The sequence below is a fragment of the Amia ocellicauda genome, chromosome 13 (genome assembly GCF_036373705.1).
Source record: "Amia ocellicauda isolate fAmiCal2 chromosome 13, fAmiCal2.hap1, whole genome shotgun sequence".
Classification (NCBI taxonomy): Eukaryota; Metazoa; Chordata; class Actinopteri; order Amiiformes; family Amiidae; genus Amia; species Amia ocellicauda.
Window position 1 is genome coordinate 25,312,822 of NC_089862.1, and position 27,982 is coordinate 25,340,803.

The 27,982-nt window shown below is 36.9% G+C and overlaps 2 protein-coding genes across 4 annotated transcripts; one reads left to right on the top strand and one right to left on the bottom strand.

Annotated features, from left to right (window-relative positions):
* Positions 1-2,254: 2,254 nt before the first annotated feature.
* Positions 2,255-20,499, bottom strand: stra6l (STRA6-like). 3 transcript variants are annotated; one of them, XM_066720343.1, is made up of 19 exons: positions 20,417-20,499; positions 17,729-17,895; positions 16,034-16,106; positions 15,136-15,236; positions 14,674-14,804; positions 14,253-14,373; positions 12,980-13,025; positions 12,463-12,591; positions 10,508-10,578; positions 9,871-9,982; positions 9,447-9,603; positions 9,084-9,159; positions 8,319-8,400; positions 5,896-5,944; positions 5,133-5,250; positions 4,417-4,536; positions 3,891-4,054; positions 3,511-3,660; positions 2,255-2,991 (listed from the first exon to the last, which is right to left on the bottom strand). In XM_066720343.1, exons 3-19 carry the CDS (start codon positions 16,103-16,105, stop codon positions 2,714-2,716), a joined length of 1,977 nt encoding a protein of 658 aa, XP_066576440.1. In that variant the 5' UTR covers position 16,106; positions 17,729-17,895; positions 20,417-20,499; the 3' UTR covers positions 2,255-2,713. The 3 variants fall into 3 exon arrangements, with proteins under 3 accessions (XP_066576440.1, XP_066576438.1, XP_066576439.1); XM_066720341.1 differs by having other exon boundaries at positions 17,623-17,895; XM_066720342.1 differs by having other exon boundaries at positions 17,623-17,895; positions 20,282-20,476.
* cdkn2a/b (cyclin-dependent kinase inhibitor 2A/B (p15, inhibits CDK4)) lies at positions 20,496-26,411 on the top strand. Its single transcript, XM_066720346.1, has 2 exons — positions 20,496-20,946; positions 22,307-26,411. The coding sequence occupies exons 1-2, from the start codon at positions 20,827-20,829 to the stop codon at positions 22,565-22,567; spliced, it is 381 nt and encodes a 126-aa protein (XP_066576443.1). The 5' UTR covers positions 20,496-20,826; the 3' UTR covers positions 22,568-26,411.
* Positions 26,412-27,982: the final 1,571 nt, after the last annotated feature.

Genomic DNA, 27,982 nt, shown 5'->3' on the forward strand with positions numbered 1-27,982 from the left:
TGGATCACTTAGATATTAATGGACACCAAACAAGCACGATGGGTTGAATGGCCTCCTCTCGAATGGACACTTTCTTATGTTCTAATAAATAATAATAATAATAATAATAATAATAATAATAATAATAATAATAATAATATAAGGGACAAACAGTGTTCTCTATCTCTATAAGAGGGAGCCACAAGATACATGCAGGCTTTGCAGGCAGCTGAAGTTGTAAACACATGTATAACACATGGGAATGTGTTACCCATTTTTTGCTAGGTGGCTTACCCCTGGATTTAAACACAGTATAGCCTATATTAATTCAATTCTTCATGAGTTCAATACATTTGTAGAATAACAGGAGTTTGCTTCATGGTTACTGCTACATTAGTTCTGTAAATTGTGTGTGGAGAAACCAATGAATCACTTAGTTAGAAACCAATGAATCGGTTAGTATAAAGTGAAACAACTTTATATGTACTTCTGGTATGGGTGTATTGTAAATATAAATTAAAAATTGAAATGGAAAACTATGAACTTTCGTATAGTATGGAAAAGAAAAACAGCTCCTAAGTTTTTGACCAAGCACTCTCTTATAAGGCAGAGTTTTTTCTCAAGGTCCTTCACTCATGACTGCTAATGACTATGTCTTTTATCATTGTAATAAATGTCACACAAACTGGTGTATAGTTTCCTGTGTCAATGCAGATCTCTTTTGGCAGTTTTTCTTCCCTGTAAAGATATCCCTTGTTCTAATGACTCACACGTAAAAGTTTCTAGGTAAATTCACAGGTCTGTTTACATATACATTTACACCCTGGAGATTGACCCTTTAGAGCCTGCATTTCTTTCAAAGGAAATTAATCCTTAAGGTACACAGATCAATCAGGAAGAATACCAAGTGGGGGAGGGAGGGCATCTGAGATGCAGAAGGGACAGAGATCAGAATAATCGTTTAGGATGTGTTTAATGCTCGTATATGATCTTGTGATGGTCTGTAATGTACATAGTTATTATATATACAACTACTTAATGGTAGGATTGTCCGCACCTAACTGGCACTGCAGAGCACACACCATTACGATCTTAATAAATGGCATTGTTTACTATAAAACAGATACATTATGTACTTTATCTATTTACATCCAGCTTTCTCAGATAAGTCTTCCTTCCCTCGTTTATCTTGGCTATTTTCTTGCTCTCATCAATGTCAAATCAAAATATACAAATACGCCAGGAGTTCAGTGTATAGAAGAATAGCATATTTAACCAAACTTATGTACATTCTTCTAAAACCAAATATTTCCTTCAATATACTCTAAAAGTAGAGATTTGACAATTCATGACTCACACTTCCACTTGTGTCTGTCTGGTAGGCACAAGCTATCCTTGGTTAACACCCTGATTGGCCAGTAGTTGAGAGATCCATTGGAAACAGAAGAGGGTCATGAATTTTACGACCTCTTTGATAACTGAGTACAAAGTCATTCTTCTTTTGGGAAATAAAAGGACACATTGATCTCTTTATCCTTAATACTTAGGGATGTATGTCATGGGTGCCTGATCTTTATGAGTGGGTGGGCCACATAGACCTAAGGGTAAGCATGCTTCAACTCTTCAATCTTGAGCACAGTGAAAAGGCATTTCAGACTTTTTTCTAAATAGTATTTTTCTGAATTGTAGATTTAATAATAAAGGAGAAAAAAATTAGCTTACTTTATATATTATTTCACAGAAAGCTTATTCTATTAGGCGTTAATGATATAATTTGGTACTGTGGCTGAAAAATGTAACTACTGAGTTACAATGGAGACCTCTGCTGGTTGCAAAAGGCTAAAGCACATGTTTAACAACTGTCCTATCAAACTCTACAGCGGTTCTGATTTAGGCAGTGGGTGTCTTCCTCATAAACAAGGGGTAAAGATATAAAATGACAGCTAGGATGGGAATTTGTGCACTTTCAGAGTAGTTTATAGTTTAGAAATGGGTCTCTAACAGGTCTCTAGATTTAGAACTAGAAAAAGTGGTTAATATGACCACTTAAGTAAATCATTGATTCAATTAGAGAACTAATTACAAAAAACAGAAGAAGCCACAGACCTTTAGCACAGCAGGTGGCTGCTGAAACTCAATGTGAAACCTCTAACTTTCAGTCTTCTCACTGCAGAGAAATGAATTGTAAGTATGCCACTCTATGATTATACATAATACAATAAATGCAGCACAGTGTTTGCAGTAGAAATATATAAAGAAGAAATACAACAACTACTTACTGAATGTATTTAATAAAAAAATAGCCCTAAAGTAAATTGTACAATCAAAATTAAGTACCATATGAGATATTACCACAAAACTACAGTTTCTCTGTAATTTAAAAAGAAAATTAAGAAATAAAATCTCCATCAACAATTGTTGGTGCTTTGGTGCTTTGTTACTGGAAGGGCAAATTAAAACCTCATACTACCACTGTGTAAGACTATTCACATTTCTACCGGGAGGATAGCAGTTTCAGAAAACATTTTTGAAAGACTGTACTGGTTAGCTGATGGACAGCTTCAAGTGTTTTGACTCCTCATTGCATCTTGAGGCATGGACTTCTTCTTCTAAACTTTGGATGGTAGTTTCCACACCCCTTCTATAGAACCTGTGTGGCCCTCATCTATGTAACAGAGGAGACTTTAGTTAGACTGGCTGGGCTATCAACAGCCCGAGGCGAGGGTGATCATGTTTACGAAGTGTGGGGCACCTCTGTGGTGTCTGTGGTGTCTGTGGGTAGCACCATGTCCAGATGCTGTCTGGTCAGCATGTCGACTGCATCTGTCTCTGTGGGGTCCCTGTAGCGTGAGGCCAACGCATAGGCCAGGATCACAGTTTCCAGGTTGGCTCTCTGCGCCCCTGAATTGCTCAAAGACCCCCTGCGTTTGCGCAGTAGTATGAGCTTGGGGTTCCTCAACAGAGTATAAACCAGCATCCACCTCCCTCTGGCTTTACTGTTCACTGCTGGCTCTGTGCAAAAATTAAAACAAATAAATAAAAAATGTGGAAACAAAAACATCTACTTATTTTAGATGCAGTATCTAGAATGAGGTCTGAAGTGTTTCAAACTAAGGTGGTGCCCCAAATTATATCACCAGTGCAAAATAAACATAACCCGGAAAAGCAAACCTTACTATGCATGACTTGAGATATGCCAAATGGGATCCCATCATCTTTTCTTAGGCTCTTTATATAAAATGTATTAATAGTTATTAATAGGTATTATAAAAAAACATGTTGCTTTTATCTCTCTGCTGATTTTAGCTGATGTGCAGTTTTCCAAATGCTGATGTCTTAAGTATGCTTGTGAGCGAAAGACAGTACGAGAGAGACCAAATTAGTCTTGGGGATGACAGAATTAGAGGAAAAATATGTAAAAATAGCTAAGCTGTCATGGAATAGTGCATCCTATTAACAGCTCACTCATTCTTCACAGCATCTCATGGTTTATTTATGAACACTGCCTCTTATCTACAAGCAAATACTTACCAGGTGAGAGGTTATGAAACGAGGAATACGCTGAAGTCCTTATTTTTTGCTTCTCAAGATTTTCAACTAACAGTAGATGACAGAAGCAAATCATGACAGGATTGCTGTGGTAATGGTCAGCAAATATCATGCCAATCCAGGTTTTGTACCCTAAAGCAAGACAGAAAGCGTAATACAGAAGATTACAAACTACATTATCTTTGCATTGTAAAATTGCATTTCTTTTTCTCAGAATATGTGAATTACACTTAAGAGGCACAAGAAATGTCCACACATCTGAAATTGGATAAACAATGGACTAAAATGGCTGTGATAGGGGAAGATCTCTACGTTTCGAGAAGTTTTGGCATCACAGAGGGGAGCTGCAGAGGAGCACTTACCTGGGTCCAAGCCCTCGTACCCTTTTTGCATGACTGTGCGGTCAATGCGTGCCACCAGCCACGTGCCCACAACAAAGCTGAACAGCAGCCTTAAAATGCAGCTGCTCATACCCAAGATCACATTGTAGAAGAAGAAGAAATAGTTGAAGTTATGGAAAGCTTTCCTGAGAAGATAAATAGAGAATGTTTTTGCATATATATAAATATAGAGAGGATGTGAAGGTTTCATATTTCAAGATTCAAGCAAAAAGCTTCATAGAGAAGTTACAATGGGAAAACCTTTAAATATTGTTGATCTTAACAACTGCAAAGGCTGAGACCACATGTTTGCAAACCATATTCCTAAGTATGCCATATAATGCCAGGTCAACATCACAATGCCAGGAGTTTTTTCTCAATTGACTTGGATAAATAAAGGTTAATAAAAATAAAAATAAAATAAATAACCCATATTACATCTTGGAAAAGACGACTGGAAATACAACTGTTTAGCAGACGACGCTAGTAAAGCTTTAAGAAATCTTACCTGTTGTTTAGTGCTAATGGCTTCTGTTTATCTGTTGGTGAAATCTTATCTTGAAGGAAGAAAACCTGAACAAGGATAACCTGAAGCACCACCAGTCCTAAGACCAGACCCAAAGTCAAGCTAAACAAAACAAAATGTCAATGGTTAATCACGAACAATTACTGCTCCTTTAAGAGTATTTAACATATTTAATTTCATTGAATCAGAATACATCAACAAACATAATAAAACTCACTGACAATCATCAGTGGGTCATAGAACTTTTCATACCAGAGAACTCTGACAGTCTGGGTTTGCAAATGTCCTTAATTTCTATCTTAATAAATATAAATAATTTGATGAAGGGACTGGTTGATTGTTTTTCCAGCATTTTATTATGCTCTGCCTCCATAATAAAAATACACAATTTAGACATATAAAAACTTAAGCATATGGCAACTTGTATGTTTGTGTAGCTAACACACAGTGCATGCATCTCAAACAGTAATGGTTTCCGGTGTTTCCCTCAATATTAGACTTGACAATTTTCTAACTGTTTTTATTATAGATAGGGTAGACATTGTTAAAAGAGCTTATTAAGAATAGATGTAAATATTCAGAAACATCCAGGTTTAAATCCAACTATGAAAATGGCAGAAGGGTAGAAGAAAAAAAGAAAAGAAAAGCCAAAATCGAATTGTTTTAATACACCTGAGATTTTCCATTCTTAGACTCACATAATAATGGCAATGTTTTGTAGCACTTCTAATCCTTTACCATTCGCGATTGGCAGAATCAATCCATAAGCAAGTATCAGAGAAAACAGGAACTGCACAAAATGAACAATCAAGTAACCTGCAAGATTGAGGAGAATGGTGAATCAAATAGCATCACATTACTTACAGAGCACATAGAAACATTCTAATTAAGACTTATTAACTATACTGCCATGAAGTGGAAACAAATCTGCAGCTCATTTCAACTGAATAAAACATCCAGTAACCCCAACTTAGAAGTATCTAAATACCCCAACCCTATCTGGGATGACATATTGAGACTACTTACAGAAATGATCGTGGTAACTCTATTATGAAGGGAGTGTGTGTGTGGGGGGGGTGATGTTACATACTGTAAAAATCTTAATAGTACTTCCACAAACCCACAAACTATCACTGATACTAACTTGCATACCACTATAGCAACAATATATATTGATACAGTATATTCCCAAAACTCTGATGTAAATGTCTTTATTTTAAAATATAATTACATGATGGTCATATACAGTACCTCTGCCCATGCCCTATAAAGTAAATCTTATCTGTCTGCCTTTCTGTGCTGTAGGGTGATTTCCCACCAAACTGTAATGTACATACACTACTACTTCTATTAACCTATAGACCATTTGGATTGTAGAGCTCAGTTAAATTGCCATTTGGTAATTGTCTTAAAATAATCAGAAAGAGGTTTCTAGATCAATCAGAGAAGTTCCATACATACCCCATAACGTAAAGGCTATTTGCCATCCCGAATACCTCACAATGGCAGCCTGAAAATAAGAAGTGCCAAAATCCTCTTAGTGTTATAATCACAGTATATTTTATAACCTGCACACATAATAATGATTTAATTATGTACAGAATTTAAATGAATACTTTCACTTTGGTAAACATACTAGTTTAATCAAATATCTAAGTGTGAATACAAACACAACTTTTCAAAGAATTACATATATTGTATTACACTGAATAAATGTAGTAGTGTTTCATTACCACCTTCCAGTATCTTAGCATTTATTTGGAAATAAAAGGGCACTCTTTAAATTCACTAGGTACAGTAAAAACACAGAACATTTATATCAATGCAAGTGCTGTATTAATATGAATTTCAGAAACTGGATTTACTGCACATTGTTATGGATTATGCAATGTCACTTTATATGGGCTCTCTGTGAACACCTGTATTAACAGCTGTGTTTCAATAGTCCAGACTATCAACTCTTGCAATAATACAGTGAGGGAAAAAAGTATTTGATCCACTGCTGATTTTGTATGTTTGCCCACTGACAAGGAAATGATCAGTCTATAATTTTAATGGTAGGTGTATTTTAACAGTGAGACACAGAATAACAACAAAACAATCCAGAAAAACGCATTTCAAAAAAGTTATAAATTGATTTGCATGTTAATGAGGGAAATAAGTATTTGACCCCTTCGACTTAGTACTTGGTGGCAAAACCCTTGTTGGCAATCACAGAGGTCAGATGTTTCTTGTAGTCGGCCACCAGGTTTGCACACATCTGAGGAGGGATTTTGTCCCACTCCTCTTTGCACATCCTCTCCAAGTCATTAAGGTTTCAAGGCTGACGTTTGGCAACTCGAACCTTCAGCTCCCTCCACAGATTTTCTATGGGATTAAGGTCTGGAAACTGGCTAGGCTACTCCAGGACCTTAATGTGCTTCTTCTTGAGCCACTCCTTTGTTGCCTTGGCTGTGTGTTTTGGGTCATTGTCATGCTGGAATACCCATCCACGACCCATTTTCAATGCCCTGGCTGAGGGAAGGAGGTTCTCACCCAAGATTTGACGGTACATGGCCCCGTCCATCGTCCCTTTGATGCGGTGCAGTTGTCCTGTCCCCTTAGCAGAAAAACACCCCCAAAGCATAATGTTTCCACCTCCATGTTTGACGGAGGGGATGGTGTTCTTGGGGTCATTCCTCCTCCTCCAAACACAGCGAGTTGAGTTGATGCCAAAGAGCTCGATTTTGGTCTCATCTGACCACAACACTTTCACCCAGTTCTCCTCTGAATCATTCAGATGTTCATTGGCAAATTTCAGACGGGCCTGTACATGTGCTTTCTTGAGCAGGGGGACCTTGCGGGCGCTGCAGGATTTCAGTCCTTCATGGTGTAGTGTGTTACCAATTGTTTTCTTGGTGACAATGATCCCAGCTGCCTTGAGATCATTAACAAGATCCTCCCGTGTAGTTCTGGGCTGATTCCTCACCGTTCTCATGATCATTGAAACTCCACGAGGTGAGATCTTGCATGGAGCCCCAGACCGAGGGAGACTGGCAGTTATTTTGTGTTTCTTCCATTTGCGAATAATCGCACCAACTGTTGTCACCTTCTCACCAAGCTGCTTGGCGATGGTCTTGTAGCCCATTCCAGCCTTGTGTAGGTCTACAATCTTGTCCCTGACATCCTTGGACAGCTCTTTGGTCTTGGCCATGGTGGAGAGTTTGGAATCTGATTGATTGATTGCTTCTGTGGACAGGTGTCTTTTATACAGGTAACGAGCTGAGATTAGAAACTCTCCCTTTAAGAGAGTGCTCCTAATCTCAGCTCGTTACCTGTATAAAAGACACCTGGGAGCCAGAAATCTTGCTGATTGATAGGAGATCAAATACTTATTTCCCTCATTAACATGCAAATCAATGTATAACTTTTTTGAAATGTGTTTTTCTGGATTTGTTTGTTGTTATTCTGTCTCTCACTGTTAAAATACACCTACCATTAAAATTATAGACTGATCATTTCTTTGTCAGTGGGCAAACGTACAAAATCAGCAGGGGATCAAATACTTTTTTCCCTCACTGTAATTACTCTCCCCCGGCCTCTATATTAGTACCAGGAGCTGATGGAGAAATCCTAGCTTTGTTGGTACAGTCTCATCAATCATCAGCAAGTTTTCCTGAGGACGTTTAGCTTTGTTACTGACATGTTGATCCCCCTGGTTAGATAACGTAAGCTCAGCCACATTTAATGGGCAAATGGGCTCAAGGAGGTAATGAGTTTCTGTGTTGCTAACAAACCCCCTCGTCCCTCCATACTCTAACACAGGCTTTGCCTCTGAGCAGTCGATGCTGTACACTCTCCCAAGGATATCAGTCTACATACAGGAGTCGCCCATTATTGCTCACCACACTGCCTGCAGGGCTGGGGTTGTGAAACTGTTCTGGTAGAAATCCTTTCTGTCCAGCCCATAACCGCCTCAGGTGCTTCCTTAACAAATACATAAATGTACAGCAATTGTGAATGTAAAAAAACAACAAACCATATACATTTGGCAATAATAATAATAATAATAATAATAATAATAATAATAATAATAATAATAAAAGAATGCATATTATTGCATAGTTAATTTTGAAGTTTCTGCAAAATGCTTGTACAAGTACTTCTAAAGCAACATTACTAAGGGACAGTTTGTTTGCAGTGTCCATAGACTTGATTCAGTACTAAAATAATTTACAAATTCAGCTTTATTAATACTATTTCTAAAAGGAACACAATACTAAAGAAAGTTTATGGCTTTAAAGTATTGCTTTCTATGTAACTGGAGGGACCACAAGAAGGTTTTAATTTTCGTTCACTGCATGATGAGAATTTCAGTATTGAAATGGTGGAGACCAATGCATAGGCTTCAGGCAATGTGCCCGACTCACACCTAATGACTGGATCGATCTTTATAGAAAAAATTGGTTTCACAATCAAGGGTAATTTAATGGACAATGTCTTTGATAAACTCAGAAGAACTGAATGCACTACCATCTGAATTCTGCAGCAGTGGGAGATGAATACGTCAGAGCACACACATGAATCCAATACTTTTTAGGTGGTGCAGAAATCGTAGAAAAGAAAAGAAAAACAAAAAAACAGTAAATAGTTTAATCACTTTAACTTACCTGTAACAGGCTAACACATGAAAAATGTAGGAGACAGAGGTCAGACTAGATAAAAACGTTGTGGCCAACCAGGCACCTATAAGAGAAATACACAGAAAAAGCTTCTTAACTGAAAACACTTAATTACTTGTTTTTCTTATTAAACTGTTTAATTTCATATGAATGCTTTTGATATGTTTGCTGTTTTAAAATGGCAATGAGTAGATTCATTGTTAATCTAATGGAGATGAATCACAAGATGCCATCCTCAACACAGAAAGATAGCCATCAGTATCAGTGGCTAGGCACACTGTGTCCATGAATCAATAAATTCTAAAAAATAAAGAGTTAATCTTAATTCCATAAACATTGCACATTTGTTACCTCTGGCTACCACATTAAACTCCTCAAATTGAGGGATTAACGCTGCCAATATATTCCCTGTTTGATTGCTGGATGAAGATAGATCCTTCAGGGCTTCTGTCAAAAAATCCAGTTGATCAAAGGCATAGTTACTGATGCTGTAGTCTGCCAGAGTAAACTAGGAAATAAATGTAAAGAATGTAATGAAGCACATGACAGGGTGCAAGAAACAGTCAAAAAGTGTCCACACATTTGGGTCAAAAAACATCTTAAAAAGAGATGTTTCAAGTAATTCTGTCCCAATCAAGGATAGAGAGTCATATTGATGAGTCTAATATAATATGATCCATGTGGGTCTGCTAGGAAGTATAGAGTGACATTTAGGCAATTCATCTGGGGAAAATTGTACAAGAGGCCTAGATTGACTTAAAATACCAATACTTACAATATACAAGCCAACTAGAGAAATGATAGAAGTGCCAATTATTCTGTTAGGGAACTTGAAATAAGGGTCCCAGTCATATATTTTCCTTTGAAACCAGTTCTTCTTCAACTCCCTGCTTAGAGAGACAAATCATTAATACCAGTCTACATATTATATAAATGTGATAAGAGACCTAGGCCTTAAGAAATAAATCTATTAAAATGGAAAACATACAAGCCTCAAAGAACTTTATTGGTTGGCAGATTTCTAATTTCTTATCTTTAACTTAAACTGATTAGTTTCTATGTGTTCCTCTATAACACAATCAGTATAATTCTGAAAACTATTGTTTACAAAACCCAATAATTTAGTAAACCTCAATTCTCTCTGTAATTGAAGGTCTTAATGACTTGAATCCATAGCATTTAATTACTTACATGTATCTTTATTTTTATATTGTTTAATCACACAGCTTCTTCACCGGTATTTTGAGTAGACCAACAGTTGTTATTGTTTGTTTGTGGTGTCTTATCATTACTTCCAAGTTGGAATTAAAGTGTCGTGTTTGACTGTGAACAAAACTCATGCCTAAGAACGGCTAAGAGCAGCATTTAAAAATGCATCAGGTGAAAGCAAACTCTACACTTAAGTACTGTACCCAGAAGGGGGTCTCCTCAGCAAGGTCTGCACATACTGAGCCTGGTATGTCTGCAACAGCTGCTCTTTCTCCTGTAGGAGAGGAGAAGGAAGCAATATGTGAGGAGAGCAGGGCCGAGAAAGGCTGACACAAGGAGAACAGACCTCATTATAGAACACAGCTCAGCACCACAGTGAGCGTCTGTTTTATTATCATCCTGCTAGAAGCAAACAAACAAGAACAACAGAGCACAAATAATTCAGAATCCTAGTTTACCTATTGTTTTAATAGAACACAGTGGAGCTGTGCAATCACTAACCATGTGTTGTCCCACTATGTATATTTTGTTGGTTACTTGTGAAATATACTGCAGGGAACACAAACAACTCTGTCTATACACACCAGGTGTGCTGAAGCTGGATTTACTACTATCATCTGCACACCGCCTTCCCAAGGTGATTACCCTATGCTACACATATACAAACCACATAGTGATTAAAAGACTCATTATTTTCTATACGGCCATCCATCTGAAGCATACTGACTTTCTCCAAATTGTGCTTAATTGCACAGAGATTTTGTCTGAAAGACTGGCTACTAGTAGTGTAAGTGAAAAAAAAATGTGTGTGTGCAGTCCAGTACAAAGGTATGCTGTATAACACCTAATAGTTTCAATAGGTGCTAGAAAAAGGTTATAGAAAAGATCTGAGAAAAAGAATACTACCCAATGTCGGATGGGATATTGCTTGTTACCATAGGAACTCATGAACACATTGTCTAACAAAGCTACAAGCTACTGATACCATTCTGTGCATTGTCATTCAGGCAGACCCCTCTCTAAGTGCTTTATCTAGTACAACGTAAAGCGACTCAGCCTGGAGCCATAGTCTGAAGTAGTACAGCTGTTGCGTTGGCATCAGGCAACTCTTCTCCCAGTTGACCCACAGGACCAACTCACATAGATGATGGCGGACAAGAGCCGTGTAGACCTGGACCTACTCCTTGGAATGTACACAAATCAGCCAGTCATCTAAATAGTTAATGACATGGACCCTCTGACATACCACTGCGACGTCCATGCACTTGGAGAAACTGCAAGAAGTGAGCACCCAGCCGAAGGCAAGGACAAAATACTCGAATACTTTGCCCTCGAAGGCAAATCAGAGAAACTTCCTGTGCGATGGAACCATTGAGATATGAAAGTAAGAATCCTTCAAATACACCATGGTGAACCAATTGCCAAGCCGGATGGTGCACTGGTTGAGCATCTATATGAAGTCGGTTCAGGTGTCTTAGATCCAAGATGGGGTGGAAACCGTGGTTTTTCCAGGCCACAAGGAAGTATGGAGAGTAGAAACCCGTGTTGCAAAAAGGGGGGTCCTTCACAAATGTCCATGCCAAACCTGGGGTGTGGGGGGGGGCTATGGGGGGGTGGATGTCTTCTCCCACCAAGTCAGACAGGGCTGAGGGAGGCCTGTCCTCCTCCAATCTTCTCTCCTCATCCAACCCATCTGCATCTGAGGCCTGGATTGCGAAGGAGACGTCAGCCCAAGAGGCCTCTTCATTCTCTTCCATCTCAGTGAGTGGCAGCACCGGCTCCTGCGGCACGGGGGGCGGGGCTGGCTGGCTGGGTAGGGGATGGCATGGACAGACCCTGAAATTGGTTTTGGCTTTGTTAAACAATGTATCCATGGCAATATCCCATCCTTTGGTTAGTATTCTCGACTCGAAAGATGACTGCTGATTTACAGTTAAAAAGATAAAAATAATGCGTCAAGCTGAGTAAAGGAAAGACAGCTCTGTTTTAGTTGCTTTGCTGATAAAACTGATGAAAAAACCTCAGCAGCGAGTGCCTGTGAGAGAGGGACGTGATTTCAGAGTCAGGTGTTGTTGACATAGTGTCCAATTAAAACATCAAAATGAGAAGACACTTTCAGCATCAGGTGTACAAATTCACCAAACTAACAGGCACGCACCTCCTCCCTCTCTATTTGGAGATGAATACGTAACGCCTTGACCAGCATGTGGACAAAACGGCACAGCAGGAAGATCAGGCACAGGATACATGGCCACTGGAAAATAACTTTCTGGTATTGGCCGAGTACCTGGGCGAGCACAGAGGCAGAGAAAAAGTAGCCATTATCAGTTGTAATTTTGAACTTAGACATACAAATTGTGCAAGATTGTGGACTTCAAAGAATGATAATAGTGCAATGGTAGGACAGGCGCACTTACTCATGCACTATCAAGTGGCAGACTGGGAATCTGCCCTTGACCTAAACGCCAGAAGTGACGTAAACAACTGAACTACTTTGATCACGTTCTAGAAGCACCCTCTGATAATTGTCTGCATGTACTGCACTGTTTGTCTTCTCCCAGTGATATGCATAAGGGTTTGTGTGTCAGCTTGTGTTTGACTTTAGGGAATGGTTCTTTATTTGTATTATTATTGACCAGTTTGGCAGTGTTTGTTCAGTAATATTATGAACCTACCTGACCGCTAGGACATGTCACTAGATCCCAAAGTGTAACACTTATCCTGCAGACAAAATGTGTAACTTAGTTTGAAAAACAGAAATAAGCATTTTATTTAAAATTCACTACATTAAATTAAAACAATGTACATGGCAGAGATATTGGGTCCTTGACGTAATAATCTTTCAATTTTAATTTTATTGTGCATTTTCCAAATCCAATATTGTATTAAGGCATATGCAATTTAATTCATTTTTCAATTTTGTGCAAGACTCACGTTCAATTCTCTTATTACCAGTCTCAATTATGCAGCTTTCATCCATAGCTAAGAATTCAGATTGTACTCTAGGTTTAGCTTTGGCCACTAGGGCTTGATCAATTCTGAGAATCCCGCATCATCCAGATCCGGTCATAAAGTGGTTAAAACATGTATACCTTCTTCATATGTAAGCACTGGAGACAACTATGCAAATAAGTACAAACCACATTATTTTAATGGAAAGCTCAATTGAAAATGCATCTGTTAAAATGTACACCCTTAGACTACCCACTGGTCACATAAATTCACAATACTTTATATTCATAACAGTAAAGTAATCTCAGATCCCATATATGTTTGCATTTTACATGACAATATATTCCACAGTGATAAATCTTATTCTAGTCTAATGCATGTATTTATTATTGCATTATTGCATGAGGGTGTTCTAAATGTATGAAATGTAGCAGTTTAATAAGTAGATTTCTTACTTGTGATTTATGTTATTAAACTAAGAACCAGGGCATTTTGTAAATGCTTGAGGTATACTGTTGTTTACAGAACAAACAGAAGCTCTTTATTGGTGTAGCAGGGAGTGAATAACAATGTGGGAAATCTGGGATGGCAGTTCCAGTTCACATCTTTTTGACTTGCGCACAACTTTCACCACATGTTATACACTTACATTTGTTCTGTCATTTTTGTAGTTGCATCATCAGCCAATTTCTCCTTAAAGAAGGGTACCAGTACCAGTTCTCAAATGATCAAAAAATGCATTGAAATCTCCACTGTAATAGGGTGTTCATAACTGCAGCCCACCTGCTTCACTTATCTTGGATAGACCTGCATACCTATGACCACTGCTTCCACCAATCAGTTTGCAGCAATTCATGGTTCAAAAATGATGTGAATTACCTCTTAATGATGACATGTACTACATTAATATGATTAAAAAATCTCTTGATAGATTTATTTTTGCAGGAAAAAAAAGACTATTGCAGGAATGTAATACATCAAAGTCAAAGCACTCACCAGGTCAGAGTGTATAAGATCCCCAGCACTCCTCCAACTACCCGGAAGTTTGTAGAAAGGCAAGCAAAGAAAGGGAAGTAGGACAGTCCCACTTCAATAGCTCCCACAAAGTACATAATAGCTGAAGAAAAGGAGAAAGCACTTACAAGCTTTAATCTGCTGCCTCAGCTAGGCAGTGCAGTTTTGGAATGTGTAATGTCTTTGCTTAAATAGCCTTTCAAGAAGAGTCATATTTAGTGATGTGAGTATACCTATAGTCAGAACTTTTTTATTTTTTTAATGCACCAGATAACATACTGATATTATACATCTGCTAACCTTAAAACTCCTAGGACTCCTGGGACCTAGGTCATCTTTTCACAGTATTCCCCCTAGAAGGTTTTTGCATTCATAATTATAATAGTAAAAGTGTAAAGTTTACCTTTAGCCCACGTTGGAACATGAAATGGTACATACTCCTCAGTGAACAGTAGTATCACACTAGCGGACACTGCTCCGAAGGCAAAGCCATAGGACCATCTGTTACTGAGACTTCCAATAAAGTCTAATGGCCTGCCAAAGAAGAAAATAAAATATAGTAAAAGGAAATACAAATTCTAGGGAAATGCAAGACTGAAAATAATATTTAGAAAATATCTTTATATTAATTTTATATCTCCAGCTTCATGTCGTTTTCATTCTCCACATCGGGAGTGACCAGTTCTAGAATTACCTTACTGTTTCTAAACCACATATGAGCGTAGTGACTGAAGTGCCCTCTAACCTCCTAGTATAATTGACCAATGGGATTGTGCAGACTCTGGTCCATGAGAGGTGCACCTACAAGTGGCCAGTGAGAACAGAGCAGCATTGGGCCTAGGTGTTCAAAGTAAACATGTCTCACACAACAATGCCGAAGCGTCCCTTGATAAGGGGGATTTTCTCATCCAGCACCATTTGGTGAACTCTCTTCTGCAGAAAAGACAGCACTGCCACGATGAAGAACTGAAAGAAAGCCAAATAAAGAGTTAAATCAAAGTACATCTGCTTTCCTTTTAAAGGCAGCTGGCATTTCATGTATTAAGTCTTCAATTAAATTTATCAAGAATCATACATGCAAATCCCCTTTAAACCTTCAGTCTTTTTGAACCTTAAAATAGAAACTGCAGTACATTTCAATTAATATATATATATTAACACTATATATAGTAAGCCTAAGCCTAATATATATATATATATATATATATATATATATATATATATATATATATATATATATATATATATATATATATATATTATGGTAAGTGTTGAAATGGCTCACCCTGAAACACAGAGGAGCTCTTCTTTGGGTCTTTACAGTAGCTATGATTGTGATGAAAGGTATACTTTTACATTTTAAAAGTTATTAAACTGATAGAATGGATCAGAAAAATTACAGATGATGTACTTATACATTCCTTCTAACACATGAGTACCTATAAACCAATCATCTTAGGGACTGTGCAAGTTCCCCTTTAAGTTTACAGTTAATACATTCAATCATTTCAGAGGATTATTTAATGTCCAGAGATGGGACTCAGCCAGGAACATCAGTCTTTGCTTCCACTAAAGAGAAAATGTCCCTTTCGTGGATTTGCAGTCAGTGACTTTAAAAACACATTTAAGCTATGTCCCACTCCAGACAGAAATAAAAGGACAATGGACAGCAATGGTAAGTAGGGTGTGTGTTATCCTTTAAGGGGTTAGCACAACACGGCTACATACAAAGAGTGACCCTAAAGCGGTTAATGAGTGCTCACCGCGGGGACAAGAGAACAGTGCAGGAAGAGCTCCATGGACACCTCATTTTCACATGTCTGGTTAGGAAACATCCTAAGCAACAAAAAGGAAATCAATGAGATTAACATTAAACATTAACAGCTAGGGACATTTATTTAGTATATATAGTGCCTTTCTTATCCAATATTATTTCTTAGAAAAAAAAACAGCACTAATTCCCTCAACAATTAATATAACATACTGAAATCTTAACAATCTTAACGTAATGTATATATTAAAATGATGACATCATCATAATAATGCAAGGTTTTTCACAATCAGCACATTAGGTTTTATTTACAGTTAATGAAAGAAAGTGTCTGTGCATTACATTTTGCTATTCAATTTAAGTGGTTTAATTAAACTGACTAAAGGACCACAATGAGGAATGCAATGCAGCCTCAGCCTTTAATTTGGTGTCCCATTTGTAACACTTAATATGCACATTAACTGTGTATGCTAACGCAGGCTTAGGCTTACTGTTAATTTAAAACCAAAAGCTAAAAGTGCTTAAATGCTGAAACAAAGAGCTACAATAACTAGCAAACAGTTCCCAAGTATATCCTTATTAACTTTATACAAATATTATAATGTTTACTACTGTAATATGTGTTTATTTTTGTAATAGGACAAAATAATTGAAATATGAAAGAACTCAAATTAAGAGAAGTGAGATAGTCTTCTTTCTGGTCCTGACAACTAAGCAATTTTATGTGTATGGCTCAAAATCATGATATCCATCAACTGTTATTAATACAAATTCGGACTTAGATGGTCCAGGCATTATGACATTGGGTGGAACCTCCTCTGCTCATAAAATACATTTCAAGACTATAGTTTGGAAAATCTCAAATTAAAAGCACATGTGTCACAGGACTCCCTGTTGTGAACCTGCCTGTATCCCAGCTTCACACCAGTCACACATTGTATAAATTGACCTTCGGGAGCTAGACAGCTAACAAGAACGATATCTTATCTAACAGCGGGGATATCACCTAGTAAGACCATTGTGTACGAAAACGAATAGGTTGTATGAGTACTTTCTAAAACAGCACAAAATATAGCAGTTTAAAAAAAATTAATGAACATAATGCATTAACATGTTAAATGGAAATAAAACTATTTAGAAATAAAACTGTGAGAAACACACACTACAGGTATGTCACTGACAGACATTAATCACAAACAATTTAACAAAGATCAAGCCTCCTATTTCTTTAGACTTTTCTCTTACATATGCATTGAAGGGTTTGAATGCATTCTTGTGATTTGACCAGTCAAAACTGTCACGGACTACATGTGTGACAGTAAACCACCATCCTTCTTTCAGTTCTAAAAAGTGTGTCTTCCACATAAAACGTCAACGTGAGATGATTTTTATAAAACCAATATGCAGTTTTATCACCACCATGTGACTCAAAACCCTTGATTGTATGCTCTGTGTTATGGACCAAATAAAAGATTACACTGAAAATATCCTCCCAATGCACATTAACAAAGCACAGGTAGTGTTGAAAGAGATATCTAATTATCTCTTTCTTTAAACAATAAGCAGCAAGTTTCTACTCACATTCTTTCATCCGAGGTGAGTGGTAGCATGACTGTTCCCGGAACAGTTCTCTTTATAGCTATGTACCATACAGCCGTCCTATAAACACCAAGAATATGGGAATTACCTTTGACCACGTCTACTCTGCAACCAAACTTTATAGTGATATCACCAGAAGCAAATAATCCCCAGGACATTTATTGACAGACCCTTGTGCTCCTGTGCAACAGTAGACTAAAAAGAATTTCAGGTCTTCTTTTTTTGTTGCTGTTTCATCTTGCACAGCACATTGTTCTGCAAAAAAAAAAAAAAAAAAAAAAAGTATTTATGTCAGTAACCACTTCCTTAATATTATGCACTTTATACAGCCAATACAGTGAAATAATGTACACAACGCAGGCTACAGCAGAAAGCTCTTAAAGACATGGCTACATGCACAAGTAGACATAATTCTATTCTGTTGGATTACATGTTCCACACATTTAAACACTTGACTGTGTTTGGAATGAGTTGAATATGTTTTTATAGTTAATTAATCTTTGGTACTTGAACATTACTTAATACATCATTAAACATAATTATTATGGTTTCTTTTGAAAGTTTCATGTTTTCTTTATTCAACTGGATCAATAAGACTCCTAATCTTCAACTTCAAGTTTAACAAGTTGCAGGCCCCTTTTTATTAGACCAGACATGTTGTGTTTTAAATAACTTTAAATACATATTATTGTTCCTTATTTGTGAAATGTATGTCCCAAAATTATTAAAAAATATTGTGCAACACCAATTAATGTTTGGATTGATTTTACTTTTTATTTTTAGGACATAAATACCAGCCCCATTTCTGTATTATGGCCTTCATCAGGCTGCCTATGCTGTCTATCCAAGACAACTTACAGATGACTGTAAATAAAGTCACATACACTGATTTGCATTTATATATAGTAATGGGAGTTTCCCCAGCAACTTTACAGTAGCCCAGACACCATGACTTTGCTTACATTTGTATTTTACATCTGAATAAATAGTCTATTCTAAAGATCCTTTACTATATATACAGCTTAAGGCCTACTCCAATTGAAAACTTTAACCCACTGCTTGACCTCAAATTAAAAAATACTTTACTTGATGTAAGTTTGACTTTAGGTAGAAAAATAAATAGTGGAATCAATATTTTAGTAGATGTATGGATTTACAATAATTGTAATTATAATACTCTTTTTAATATGTTGCATGAATATCTTAAAGTCTTTATTTAGTCTGGGAATGCCTTCTTATCGTGGTCACCGTTAATACACCTGCCGCAGAATAAAATATGACTCTATGTCCGCATATGTTAACAGCTTTGCACTGCTTTATACCGACTAAAAAACGAAACAAAGCCCTGACTGTATCAATTCATAAAAGAAGACTGTGCAGAACAAAAAAATGCAATCGAAAGTGCTAATTTTGTGCAGATTAAACCTCTCCTGCAGATCAGCAGCATTATTCACAACGGTTAATCTATTATCTTATGATGTTAACTTCCTTCAATAGCCTATCACGAGGATGAATGTTTTAAATGATTTGCCAATGTTAGTTTTTATTTCACCTGATTATAGTACCATTGTAATATTTATTTTATGAATGGAAATTATTATACATGATCAAGACTATTACACAGACTGTCAATTATGATTCCCAATGCTGATGTTGCTCTTTGGGGATGTGCTGTGCTGTATACACAGAATTATATATGTAATAAGGATAACAAAAGGCTGTTGTGTGATTAACGTGAATTATTTTCGTTAAAAACACATAGATGCACTGAAAATAAAAAAATAAATGATTCCCTGGACAAGAAGTAAATATTTTCTGGTTTAAAGTATTATGTATATAGATGAATCATTAACACCCAACGTTTGATGATTATGATTTGTATTATATTTCGTTTTCTTTTAGGGGGGGCAAATTCCATGATATAATGATAAATATTTTACGTGAATATTCTGAAGGCGTTTGGTGATTTTATCGCACATTAATGGATGAAACATACACGATATACGTCAGTGCGTTAAATGTGCGTCTAAACTGACTAAACTAATACATGCAGGTAGTAAATACTCATATATATATATATATATATTATGCAGAAAGTGTAAAGACTTAAAGGTGAGATTCAAAAGCATGGGCGGAGAAGTCGGCTGTCAGTGAATACTCCGAAGACCCGAGGCGATGCTTGGGATGCATTTAATGTACAATGTAGTTATTTAACAGCATGATAAAACATTGTCCGTTTCTGCTCTGGGCTATGATCGATATGTCATGGAATGAACTGCTTACATGACAAATATCAAGCCAATAAAACTAACCCTGTGATGTAGGCTCCAATTATCTTGGCAAGAGGAAATCAGCATCTAAAAAATGTTCCAGATTAATCTTGATGCGTATCTTTCTTATTTAAACAAACAGAAAGTGAAGTCACAGCAATGTACGTGCTCACGCCATTATTGCTGGTTTGTTTAGTGCGTGTAAGGGGCACTGCTGACCCGTGTGTACAGTATAGTAGGCTATTCATTTTGGTCTCCATGTCATTTCTCCAGTTGTGCACTAGTACAAATGGGGATAGTACAACACAAAATGAAACCTCCCTACTACTGGTTACGTAATGCTAGTAGAAGTATGCTCGCTACAGACATACCTAACTACGCCACGGGTGTAACCAACCGACAGAGCGCACTGACGTCTGGGGACGGGTATACAAGTCCTGTTCGCATCCACACATCTAGCTGTGTGTCAGACTGTGCGTGTTGTGCACTGCAGAGTCATTTCTCACCGTCCACCCCTAGATACCTCCTGCAGAAAAACGCTGTTCAGCTGGTCATACAAACAAGCTCAAGCACTCGCTCTTCCTGTTCCTGGTCTTGTGGGCTGGCTCTACTGGGCATGCGCACTTCCGAGGTGCGTTGCCGGTGACGTCAGAGTGCGGTTTTGTGTCGGAGAGGCAAGTCAGAACAGATCTCTGCGCGGCGGCGATGCGCTAGTGGCCGGGAGGACAGCGCCGACACCGGGGCGGTCAATTGGACGCGTCCGCTCATTTTCATGATCCGCACGTATAAAGGGCGACGAAAAAGGTGTTAATACGGGTTGTTTTTCATACCAGTGTTGTGATATCAGGATGCGCTATGCGACGCTGACACGGGCTACCTGTCACACCGAGCCGTGGACCGGGGACCGAGAGGCGCGATGACCGCCGAGGAGCTCTCCACCGCCGCGGCCACCGGCGACACCGGGCGGGTGTGCGCGCTGCTGCAGCAGGGCACCGGTGCCAATGCGCTGAACAGGTTCAATCGGACAGCTATACAGGTAGGCATCACGGCAGGGGCACTGCATTGTAAAGCGATTATGTTATTGCTAATTGCCGACATTAACATCATGCGCCGTGCACTTAGTATCGAGGAGATACGAGATTCATTGAAGTGAAAACACTAATAAAGCAGAAACATATCGTGTACGTCCTTCTTCGTCGTATGAACGAATTCGTCGTTTTGTTCCTCTGAGCAGCTCTGCAGGCTGTGTTGTGTGTATCCATATAGGTTTGTGTTGGCAATATGTAGGCATAAAACAATGTCACATTTGTACAGTTCCTGGTTGGCTGTTAATCGCCCAGAATACATGCGTCAGGCAATAAAACATTAATAAGATCCGTTATATTATCACAGAAGAACGGCAGATTATAGCCTACTTTTTAAAGTGATACAATAACAAATAATGAATAATGATTAAACCGCCCATCGATTAAAACTATTGATATCAGCTGAAATCAAGTGCAAACATTATATGTCTATTTCTCAGATGGGATAATCCACATTAAGATGCAAACGATGATTACATCTGCTTTCCTTAACTCATCTCTTACAATATTCCTGACATCAGTGCTGATACAAGCAAGTCATAAACCAAAATACTCATTTTAAATATATAGTCTATATTGTGTTTAATTTGGCAAGTCTCGATATGATCACAGATGTGTTACATGTCCTTTGAAAATCTCCGTAAATAGTTTCCTATGCTTATGTTACACAGTTGTATTATTTTGGGGTGTGCAAAAAATATTGTTTTTGGACAGACGTTGACTTTGGTCTGTTTCACAATTTCAGTTGTGTTACCGTTTCCTAAGAAAGATGCATTTGCCTTATAATTTGCTAACGTCACAGTTTTTAAGATTATTATTGATAATAGCCTACAGCATAGAAAGTTAAATCAAAACTTTATTTTCATTCTGTGGAATCGTTTTATTATTTTATTTTCTTGTACTAGATCAATATCCAGTACATATGCATGCCTTCTGTCTTTAATTGATCATTTATATTAGTTCTAAATCAAAATGCAAAATCAGCAACAACAGACACATAGTAAGATGTCAAAGTGTGAGAAATAATGTGGACATCCAGGAGTTTTCAAGTGCGACCATCACAGTTTAACACTGGGGGAAATTGGTGCTCAATACGCATTGTAATGGTCCCGGAATAATCGATTTAAAATAAACTAAATGATACCGATTAACGAGTTAATTACGAACGAATTAACAAATGCAATAAGGAAGAAAACGAAGTCTAGATTAAACTGTAGCACTTTAGGTTTTACTGTAGACTATATCGTGTGGCGTTGTGTTGTGTTGTTAGGCTACACATTGTGTATTTATGTGTGTATTTACCCGTGCCAGGTGATGATGATGGGCAGTACCCCTGTAGCTAAGCTATTGCTGTCCTATGGGGCAGACCCCAATGTGGCCGATGGCACCGGCGCCACCCCGCTGCATGACGCCGCCAGGGGAGGCTTTCTGGACACGGTGGAGACTCTGGTCCAGCACGATGCCAACGTCCATGCCAGGGATACCAGCGGCCGGAGGGCGATTGACCTGGCCCTGGAAAACGGACATGAGGACGTGGTGGCATTTCTGGAAACTCAAGATGTTTTAGTTTAGTTTTTGTTTTTTCTTTGGAAGATGAAATGAAGAACTGACCAAGCAAACGTCAAATAATATTTTTTATATAAATATTTAATATATTTAGAAAATGATTTATTTTTTTCTTACTAAGAAAATGTATATATTGTATATAATACTAATAATTGACCTTTCAATATGTATATAATATAGGCATGATATATATGATTACTATGATGCTAGTAATAATCATTGCTATATATATATATAATTTAAAATCTTGTAATACGATCTTATTAACTTAATGATAAATTCATGTATTTTCGAAATCAATCGACTTTAGGGTTTTTTTTAAGAGAAAGGGGATTGAGATCGGCTCAAATAGCTTTTAAAGATTGAAGAGTGCAGTGACAGGAGGATATTTAGTGTCCGCATTCATTTGGGGTGGGGGAATGGGGGAATTAACCTTACATCTTTATTTATTTAATTTATTACTCTATTTATTTTAGCGTTTCCCCCCTTAATATTGTTGATATAGTCTATTACACATCTGCACTTCAGTTTTAAAATACCTGCAAACTGCGGCTGTCAGAATGATATAATTGATAAAGTAAGTAATTTATAAAGTTTTTATGGAAACAGTGGTTGGAGACTTTAATCACACAGAAATACAACGAATTCAGCCCAATTCTCTCCTTCTTAATAGTACTAGGCTACAGTATTTTTAACACTACACGTTATTGATGGGCAAGCAGAGTAAAATACGTTCAGTGTCACTGGTATGTCTCACATCACTAAAGAAAACGGCCAGTTATTGAAACAAGCAATATGCTTACATTACAAATAATATAACCATCATAGCCTCAGTCCATCAACCGCAATAGAAATGTGTTGATTGAATCAAAACTATAATGTTTCATTTTTAAACGTACAATTATATAACTCGTCTCCTCGGCCGTTTGAAAGGCGACTCGGGGATGTGCGTGTCAGTGGGTCACGCACGAAGGGCAGCCTTTTATGGTCGGTTTTCAAAAGCAAATGCCTGGTGTTTGTAAAATAATGATGATGTTAATGATTGTAATGATTATTATACAAGGTTAAGGTGTTAAGACCGCAGGGTGATTATGATTGTGGTTTCTGGCTTTCGGTTTCAGTGCTTCGCTTCTGCTCCGGTCTTACTTCGGATTACACAGAAAGTGAGTTTGTTATAATGTTATATATGCGTAATACAAATAATAACGTTTTTTTCTGTATTAATCTAGTACAAGGACAATTTACAATAACTATAATTAAAATAGATTTGTCCCTTAAATGTCACCATCATTCTGTGTTTCATGTCATTGTCACTCAATGAAGAACGGACCTCCTGTGCACAACATTAAAACCATACATACCATACATGCAAACATACACACCCATATATACATACACACATGTACATGGTTTAAAAGCATGTGTACGTGTAAATGTTTTTTTTTTTTTTGACGTTAGGGTGATGCTCTCTTTCCGTGCAGTGGATGAATATTAAAATAAAAGTGAAATCGGTATTAATAGTTGAAAACAAACATTAATTGGTACACGGCAATAAATTAGTTCATTCTTAAGTTACAATAATGTTAGAAAATATCACGAAACAGTACAGGAGAATGAAAGTATCATATAATGTGTCTGTCTGAACACACGACAGTCCTATTGGTTACAGGCAACTCAAACATTGGCACCGAGTAGCAGCTGCTCCGGGTAGATAATTTTAGCGAGCATTGATAATGACATTAACATTTAAATATAGGTCGACCAGCCTGGTTATACGTAGGCTGGAGTTAATTAAGAGTCATCACTGCTTTCCTATCAGGAAAGCCTTATAGAAAAGCATTTTTTATATATATTAGCATAAAGTTACATACAAGAACTGAAACTTTGTAATGCAGACATACTGTCTGCAATAGCGCCAGAAGACAATACACACATACATAAATATCATTTTAAAACATAGCAAAGTAACATTTTCATTGTAGATATGTATGAACAATTATTTTAAAATATTGTATCTATTTTCTACGTGCAAAGGGTCTATTTCTGTAGCTTAGTGTTCCTGGTGTGGAAGAAATGTATACAAATGCACTTCCAACAATGAAGCATGAGAGCGCAGACCCCACTGACAAAAAGTCCTCAATAACAACCTCTGAACCCAAACACAACTGGCAAAATTAATTTTTGGCAAAGTCCCAAGGATTAGATTACATTGCCAGAAGATAGGGAAAGGCGTGGACCATTTGCATAGCTACTTCAGCCTTGCTCATCTCAGACTCATATTATACACACTATTCATTTAGGACATGGATGACGGCAGCCTGCTTTTAAGTGAATAATCCACAGAGGTGGGACATGGGGGGCAAATATTAGAGGTGCATGCGTAACATTATCACTTTTCTGGTCTACGATAACAGTTTAGTTTATATTCTCTACATGTGTTTATTGATTTTTCTGCTGATTTCATTTCCTGTGTAGAAACCGTGCGTGGCTCAAAAGTGAAACTCGGGACAAATCTTATGATTGTGTGGGCAAAAATCACAATTTGGAAACCAATGCCATCAAGGGCAATTCATTCTCCATTAGGTTACCATACACGTGTAATGTTCCCAGGCGAACACCAAACCTATCAGGTAACATAGCAAAGATCAAACACACAGTTCACCCTATTAAGAAACATTTTCATTTCATGTTTGATGATCCCATTTTAATATCTATAATGTGTACTTTTAAAACGGAACAAATATTAGGTTAAAAAGGCAAACACATGCTTAAAGACTTCACACATAGTGGGGAAATATCAAGGCTGAAAGCTTAAGTCCACTTCAGTCCACATTTTTCAGATGTACTTAAAATTATTACATCCAACTTTAGCCCATACTTTTTAATAATAAAAATACAAAAATAAAAACATCCATTAAAAGGCTTCATAGACGAGCTTTATTGTAGCATACATCTGAACAGCACACACAGTAATGCCACAGAACTGAGTCCCACCCATTATGCTTTATCATTCCACAGCAGACCTGAAACCAGCTACAAATAATTGGTTTGCAAGAGAATATTGCAAAATATTGCAATCATGAGCTACAGGAGGGAAACGAAGAAAACATTAATGAAAGGGGAACTGCCCCAGAGCTTTAAGGAATAATATTTCTACAATACTGCCAAGTTCTTATCCACTAGAAATTAATATCATTTTAATCATAAATATATCAGCAATTGTATGATTGTTTTTGTACATTATATTGTGTTTGCAGTGAGCAAAGATAATACACATAATACTGCTCTACTATTTGGTCTGAAAAAGTGTTCATAAGTGGACCTCTAATTTTACTTCTCAATTGAACCAAAATGTACCTTTTTCCCCAAATATGTAATTAGTGTCATGGTTGTTTAATTTAGTCCATATTCCAAATATAACAGCATACATATTTAATAATAACATACTTTAAAGTAATTTGCAAAACTATTGAATGATTTGTAATCTTAACTTTTTAAGTTACCAATAAATCATACATCAAACCAAAAAATAAGGCATAGCAATACAGTTTCTTGTTGAAAGTCTAACATTTGGAGTGAAACTATACTTATTTTAATACAATCTCCAAACTTCAGCTGGAAAATGTTACACACATACACAAAATATGTATTTGTTCCCACACAAAGTTTTCATTAGAAGGGTGTTTGTTGTTCTTTTGAATGATTTCCGTTGTGCTCACGTTGTCTGTTGCTGCTCTCCATTTCATGCTATTTTGAACAGATTTAAATTTGATTGAAAAGCTTTTTTTCCTCTGTAAAAGTTAATAACCTGCCTGCATGTATTAAACTACATCATATAATTCATTCTTAATTATAATTAGTTCTTTGTTTTCTTGAACTACAGAGAAAAACAAATGCAGCTTGCTTTTATACTGTATTAAATAATGTACACCTACATGATATGTTATACACATCGATTTATTTTACATGTTTAAGATTTTGATCCAAGGGCCTCCATAGAACATTTTCAGATGAAAGCTTCTCCCTTTTGGGTTAAAAAAAAAATACATTTAAGGAGTATTTCAAAAGATTTGAGAGTAATAATTGTTTAATATTTTGTACATCTATGTATTGTGTGATCTATGTATTTTATTTATTACCACTCAGGAAGGGTTAGAGTAGCTGCATATCACTAGATTTTGTTTCAACTTCAGTCACTAAAATTGAATGAAATTAGAATTAAAGAAATTAAAATATTGTATGCTCTATTCAGTTGTATAAATTTGTTTTAATCAATTTGTGCCGAGCACTGGGAGGACAGCTGCTTCCTCGTTCTCACAGTAAAACGCCAGGGCTGTGTGCAGAAATTCAACAAACTCCAATCTGAAATGCATTTACCGCACCCCACTGCACAGACCATTTCCTGTACATAAAAAACACCACTGTATTACTCATGATTGGAATGAAGTTGTGAAAGGCATAGTGAGAGATTCTTTGAATTACTATTAACCTTAATTTAATAATAGTAATGCAAAGTTTGAACTTGTTGCCATGTACAACCAGTGGGGTTCTTCAGTCGACTTGCACACGTTTATAGCGGGTGAACATTATTTCCTCCCACTTTTTAGGAAAACAAATCACCAAAATTGTAAGAAATATATGAAAGTGTATAAAATGTCCTATTTTCAATGCAGTAGCAGATAATCTGGAGTTTCTCAGTTGCATGTAAATTCAGCCATTCATTTCCCGAAAAAGTCTAGGACGAATGCAAATGATTGTATAAAACTGCATTTGCCTGAATAACCAATGAGATCACGTTTCACCAGCTTCCATGGATGGTTGTTTTCTCACAGAATTATGGAGCACATACAAGCCTTTTCCCCAATGTGTAAGAATGCTTTTTAGAGTTAAAGGATGAGGTTAAACTTATTTACACATAAATAGCACTCTCAAATGGAAGCTCATATCTTCTCATGAAAATGTAAATTCAGCTCATGTTACCTTAAATTACAGTGCAATTAAAGTTGATATGGAACGCATCAGTAACAGTGTCTTAGTATGTTTCCAGACATCAGACATTGGGTACCAAGGCATCATTATATACTGGAAAAAAAGCCTCACCGTGGAAATAGAAATATCAGTCATTCTTTATTTGTCCATCTACTAAAGATATGCTGTTGCCAGCATTTTTTATATGTTGCAGAAACATTAACATGGAAGAGTAAATCATCAGTTTTTAAAGGTCCAATGTGAGTCATTAATGCATAGTTATTTAGTATATGTATGCAGCCTCTAATAACCAGACACTTCCACATTTGCATGGAAATAGACGCACAAAATCAATTAAAATGTACAAGGGGCTTTGTTTCATGCAGTAACTGTTTAAATGCTGAGTTCTGAAAAATGAAATAAAAATGAATCCTGAGCTTTTTACATCCCTGT

Bases quoted from the DNA above. Each gene is read 5' to 3' on its own strand.
- stra6l (XM_066720341.1), bottom strand. From the start codon at position 17,798: ATGTCCTGGGGATTATTTGCTTCTGGTGATATCACTATAAAGTTTGGT. The intron at 16,107-17,622 runs GTGAGTAGAAAC...TTTGTTGCTTAG, and splicing joins CTCACCTCGGATGAAAGAAT to GATGTTTCCTAACCAGACAT. The intron at 5,251-5,895 runs GTATGTATGGAA...TCAATCTTGCAG, and splicing joins AATAGCCTTTACGTTATGGG to GTTACTTGATTGTTCATTTT.
- cdkn2a/b (XM_066720346.1), top strand. From the start codon at position 20,827: ATGACCGCCGAGGAGCTCTCCACCGCCGCGGCCACCGGCGACACCGGG. The intron at 20,947-22,306 runs GTAGGCATCACG...TACCCGTGCCAG, and splicing joins TCAATCGGACAGCTATACAG to GTGATGATGATGGGCAGTAC.